The sequence below is a fragment of the Lactuca virosa genome, chromosome 1 (genome assembly GCF_052849685.1).
Source record: "Lactuca virosa cultivar CGN04683 chromosome 1, Lactuca_virosa_CGN04683_v6, whole genome shotgun sequence".
Taxonomy (NCBI): Eukaryota; Viridiplantae; Streptophyta; class Magnoliopsida; order Asterales; family Asteraceae; genus Lactuca; species Lactuca virosa.
Window position 1 is genome coordinate 211,179,402 of NC_136426.1, and position 5,377 is coordinate 211,184,778.

At 41.5% G+C, this 5,377-nt stretch overlaps 1 protein-coding gene across 1 annotated transcript; it reads left to right on the forward strand.

The window, feature by feature from the left end:
• The first annotated feature begins 4,427 nt into the window (after window positions 1–4,427).
• Window positions 4,428–4,847, forward strand: LOC145127052 (uncharacterized). Its single transcript, XM_079062305.1, has one exon. It carries the CDS (start codon window positions 4,428–4,430, stop codon window positions 4,845–4,847), a length of 420 nt encoding a protein of 139 aa, XP_078918431.1.
• Window positions 4,848–5,377: the final 530 nt, after the last annotated feature.

The window sequence follows — 5,377 nt, forward strand, 5'->3', positions numbered from 1 at the left end:
CGTACTGTTAGTCTATATATTATTAGCCCGCTTGTTTATGGGCCCTTTATGATGTCCTTAGCCCATTAGGGTTTCTGTCTGGCTAGTATTTATATCCACATTATTCCTTGTAGTCTTTATGCTTTTCTCTGAGAACCCTTGTAATTTCTGTTTGTTATAATCATATGACAATGTTATCATGGTATCAGAGCAGAGGTTTGATACGTTGTTAGAAGTCTTTGTAGCAGTCATCTGTGGCGCGGATCGTTCATTGTCACTGGTATTCATTTTCTTTTTTTCTTTTTGATGTGTTGATTCGTTGCTGCTGTTGATTCGTTGCTACTATTGGTTCGTTACTGCCGTTGGTTCATAATTGCTGTTGATTTGTTATTCAAGTGATTGCTTCCGCTGGTTTCTTACTCCTTTCATTCTCAGATTGTTATATTGTCATTGTGGTTATTCATTCACTATCAACATGACTGGAAAGGATGATTCCCTTCAGTCAATCAGTACTCGTTTGGATGGAAAGAATTATACGTATTGGAGTTACGTTATGAAGAACTTCCTTCGTGGGAAGAATATGTGGGGCTATGTCATTGGGACTAAAGCCAAACCCTCATTGCCTCAAACTGAGAATTATGATATGTTACTTGATGCTTGGGAGACTGATAACTCTAAGGTTATTACTTGGATCAATAACTTTGTTACTCAGTCCATTAGTATGAAGTTGGCTAAGTATGACACATCAAAGGAAGTTTGGAATCACTTGGAGAGACTGTATACTCAGTCCAATTTTGCTAAACAATACCAGTTGGAATATGATATTTGTGCCCTTCAATAGAAGGACCAGAGCATTCAAGATTTCTATGCTGCTATGTCTGATCTCTGGGATCAATTGGCTCTTACCGAATCTAAAGAGTTAAAAGATTTTGAGCATTAAATTGCTAGGAGGGAAGAACAACGCTTGGTTTAGTTCTTAATGGCCTTGCGTTCTGATTTTGAAGGTCTTCGTGGAACAATTATTCATCGCTCTTCTCTTCCTTGAGTTGATTCAGTTGTCTATGAGTTAATTGTAGAAGAGACTCGTATCAAGTCCCATGCAGATAAAGGGTTTAAAGCAACCTCTACTCCTACTCCCGCTCCTACTGTGCTTGCTGTCTCCTCCAGTCAATCTCGACAAACTTCAAGAGTCACTTATGATGAGTATGCGTTCTGCAAACAGAAGAATCATTGGAAAGCTCAATGTCCATTGTTAGTCAACAAGGGTAAATCTGGTCAACCTCAGTGAGGGCAACAAAATAGGTCTGGTCAATAGAAGTTTCAGACGCGTTCCTCTGGTACTCCTCCATGGACCCCTCGTCCTCCACAGTGTGCTACTGCTGCTGCTGTTCCACCAGTTGACACAGAATCTGTTGGACATATGCCACCATCTGCATTGGATCCCAAGGTGTTTGAGAGCTTTAGACAGTATTTGGCTTCTAATCCCACTGCCATGTCTGCATCTATGTCTCATTTTGGTCCTTCTTCATCTGGCACTTCAGGTATTCCCTCATCTTTGTGGATTTTAGATTCTAGTGCAACCCGTCATATGACTCCTCATTTGTCATCATTTACTTCTTTGTCGTAAGTGTCATCTATTTCTGTTAAGTCTGCTAGTGATACATCTATGCTAGTTGAGGGTGTTGGGTATGTCTCTGTTTCTCATATCACTCTTCCTGATGTTTATTACATTCCCAAACCTACTTTGAACCTTGCTTCAGGCAGTCAGTTATGCAAGTCTGGTAACTGGGTGTTCTTTTCTGATTCTGTCTGTGTTATACAAGATCAACACACCCAGAAGGTGATTGGGATCGGCCGTAGGGTGGGGGAACTATATGTCTTGGAGGTCCTCAAAGTATCTGCTGTTGCTGCTTCCAGCATTGATTTATCTTCTTTTCGTTTGAGTCCTTTTTCGTCTGAGTTTTATCTTTGGCATTCTCGTTTGGGACATGTGTCTGTATCACGGTTGAATTTCTTAGCATCCAGTGGTGTTTTGGGTCATTTAAACTCTTATGATATTTCTGATTGTAGTGGTTGCAAACTAGCAAAAGTTTCTGCTTTACCCTTCAATAAAAGTATGTCTTATTCTACTTCTCCTTTTGATATTATTCATTCTGATGTGTGGGGTCCTGCACCAGTATCCACAAAGGGTGCGTCAACCTATTATGTATCTTTTAAATATGATTATATTCGATATACATGGGTTTATCTTATGAAACGCAGATCTAATTTCTTTGATAGTTACAGCAATTTTAGAGCTCTTGTTAAAACTCAACATTCGGCTGTGATTAAGTGCTTCAGGTGTGACTTAGGGGGTGAATATGCCTCTAATGATTTCACTCAGTTACTTGCTTCTGATGGTACCATACACCAGTCTTCATGTACTGACACACCTCAGCAAAACGGTGTGGCAGAATGAAAACATCGTCATATTGTTGAGACTGCCCGCTCATTGCTCCTGTCTGCGCAGGTCGCTAGTGAATTTTGGGGAGAAGCAGTCCTAACTGCTGTGTATGTGATTAATCGTATCCCTACTTCATTGAATTCAGGAATATCTCCTTTTGAGAAGTTATATGGTCATCTACCAGACTACTCTTCCTTACGAGTTTTTGGATGTACTTGTTTTGTTCTTCATCCTCATGTTGAAAGGAACAAGTTGGGGCCGAAATCTGCTATTTATGTATTTTTGGGGTATGGTATTGGTCAAAAAGGATACCGTTGCTATGATCTTGTGAGTCAGAATTTATATGTTTCTCGGCACGTTACTTTTTTGGAACATATTCCTTTCTACTCGATTCCTGCTACATCCCACAATGTAAAAAAGTCTGACTTCTGCGTATTGATCCTTTTAATGAAGACTAGAGGCTCAAGACTCATCTATGCCACATGATCCCTCAGCACATGACACCCCCACTTCTTCAGAGGGTGCCTCGACTCCACCTGTTCCTGAGCCTGATCCTCCGATTATTGAAGTTGAGGATCCAGCTCCACCACCACCCCTCAGGAGATCTTCTCGTACTGTCAAGTCCACCAAGCTACCAGATTTTTCTTACTCTACATATTCAGGACCGTTTGCTTCATTTATAGCAAGCATCCATCATCTGTCTGAACCTGAAAAATATAGAGAAGTTGTTTCAGATCCTCTTTGGCAGAATGCTATGGCTGTAGAACTCACTGCTCTTCATCAGACTCATACATGGGATTTGGTTTCTCTTCCTCCTGGGAAACATACGATAGGTTGTCGTTGGGTGTACAAGATAAAAACAAAAGCTGATGGTTCTGTTGAACGATATAAGGCTAGACTTGTAGCAAAAGGGTATTCCCAACAATATGGTTTTGACTACAAGGAGACATTTGCCCTAGTTGCAAAGATGACAACAGTTCGTATTATGATTGCAGTTGCATCCGTTCGACAGTGGAAGATCTTTCAAATGGATGTCAAGAATGCCTTTTTGAATGGTGACCTTCATTAAGAGGTTTATATGACCCCTCTTCCAGGAATTCAGCACCGACCGGGAGAGGTTTGTCGGCTTCGCAAAGCTTTGTATGGGCTCAAGCAAGCCCCTCGTGCTTGGTTTGAGAAATTCTCCACAGTGATTACCTCTCTTGGATTTGTCTAGAGTAATCACGATTCTGCCCTGTTTGTTAGATGCTCAAGTGCAGGACGGATTCTTCTGTCCTTATATGTGGATGCCATGCCATGATTATTACAGGTGATGACCATGGTGGTATTGAGTCTTTGAAGCATGATCTAGCTCGTCGATTCGCTATGAAGGATTTGGGCTTGCTGCATTATTTCTTGGGTATTGAGGTCGCTCAGTCTAAGAAAGGGTACCTTCTTTCCCAGACTAAATATATATCTGACTTGTTTACACGGGAGGGACTTTCTGACAATCGGACTATTGATACCCCTCTTGAAACGAATGCATGATACTCTCCTACTGATGGTGTTCCTTTGTCTGATCTGAATATTTATCGCACTGTGGTGGGAAGTTTGGTTTATCTCACAGTCACTCGTCCAGATATTGCTCATGATGTTCATGTTGTCAGTCAGTTTGTTACTGCACCTACCTCTGTTCATTGGGGAGCTGTTCTTCGTATTCTGAGATATCTTCGTGGCACTCAGTTTCAAACTCTCTTGTTTCCCTCGACGTCTTCTCTTGAGTTACGTGCCTATAGTGATGCTGATTGGGATGGTGATCATCATGATCGTGAGTCTAGCACTGGATTTTGTGTATTTCTTGGAGAGTCACTTATTTCATGGAAGACCAAGAAACATGATGCTGTCTCTAGATCTTCCACGGAGGGTGAATATCGTGCTATAGCTATAACTACATGCGAAGGATGATTCCCTTCAGTCAATCAATACTCATTTGGATGGAAAGAATTATACGTATTGGAGTTACGTTATGAAGAATTTCCTTCATGGGAAGAATATGTGGGGCTATGTCACTGGGACTAAAGCCAAACCCTCAGTGCCTCAAACTGAGAATTATGATATGTTACTTGATGCTTGGGAGACTGATAACTCCAAGGTTATTACTTGGATCATTAACTCTGTTACTCAGTCCATTGGTATGCAGTTGGCTAAGTATGACACATCAAAGGAAGTTTGGAATCACTTGGAGAGACTGTATACTCAGTCCAATTTTGCTAAACAATACCAGTTGGAATATGATATTTGTGCCCTTCAACAGAAGGACCAGAGCATTCAAGATTTCTATGCTGCTATGTCTGATCTCTGGGATCAATTGGCTCTTACCGAATCTAAAGAGTTAAAAGATTTTGAGCCTTACATTGCTAGGAGGGAAGAACAACGCTTGGTTTAGTTCTTGATGGCCTTGCGTTCTGATTTTGAAGGTCTTCGTGGAACAATTATTCATCGCTCTTCTCTTCCTTGAGTTGATTCAGTTGTCTATGAGTTAATTGTAGAAGAGACTCGTATCAAGTCCCATGCAGATAAAGGGTTTAAAGCAACCTCTACTCCTACTCCCGCTCCTACTGTGCTTACTGTCTCCTCCAGTCAATCTCGACAAACTTCAAGAGTCACTTATGATGAGTATGCGTTCTGCAAACAGAAGAATCATTGGAAAGCTCAATGTCCATTGTTAGTCAACAAGGGTAAATCTGGTCAACCACAGTCAGGGCAACAAAATAGGTCTGGTCAACAGAAGTTTCAGTCGCGTTCCTCTGGTACTCCTCCATGGACCCCTCGTCCTCCACAGTGTGCTACTGCTGCTGCTGTTCCACCAGTTGACACAGAATCTGTTGGACATATGCCACCATCTGCATTGGATCCCAAGGTGTTTGAGAGCTTTAGACAGTATTTGGCTTCTAATCCCACTGCCATGTCTGCATC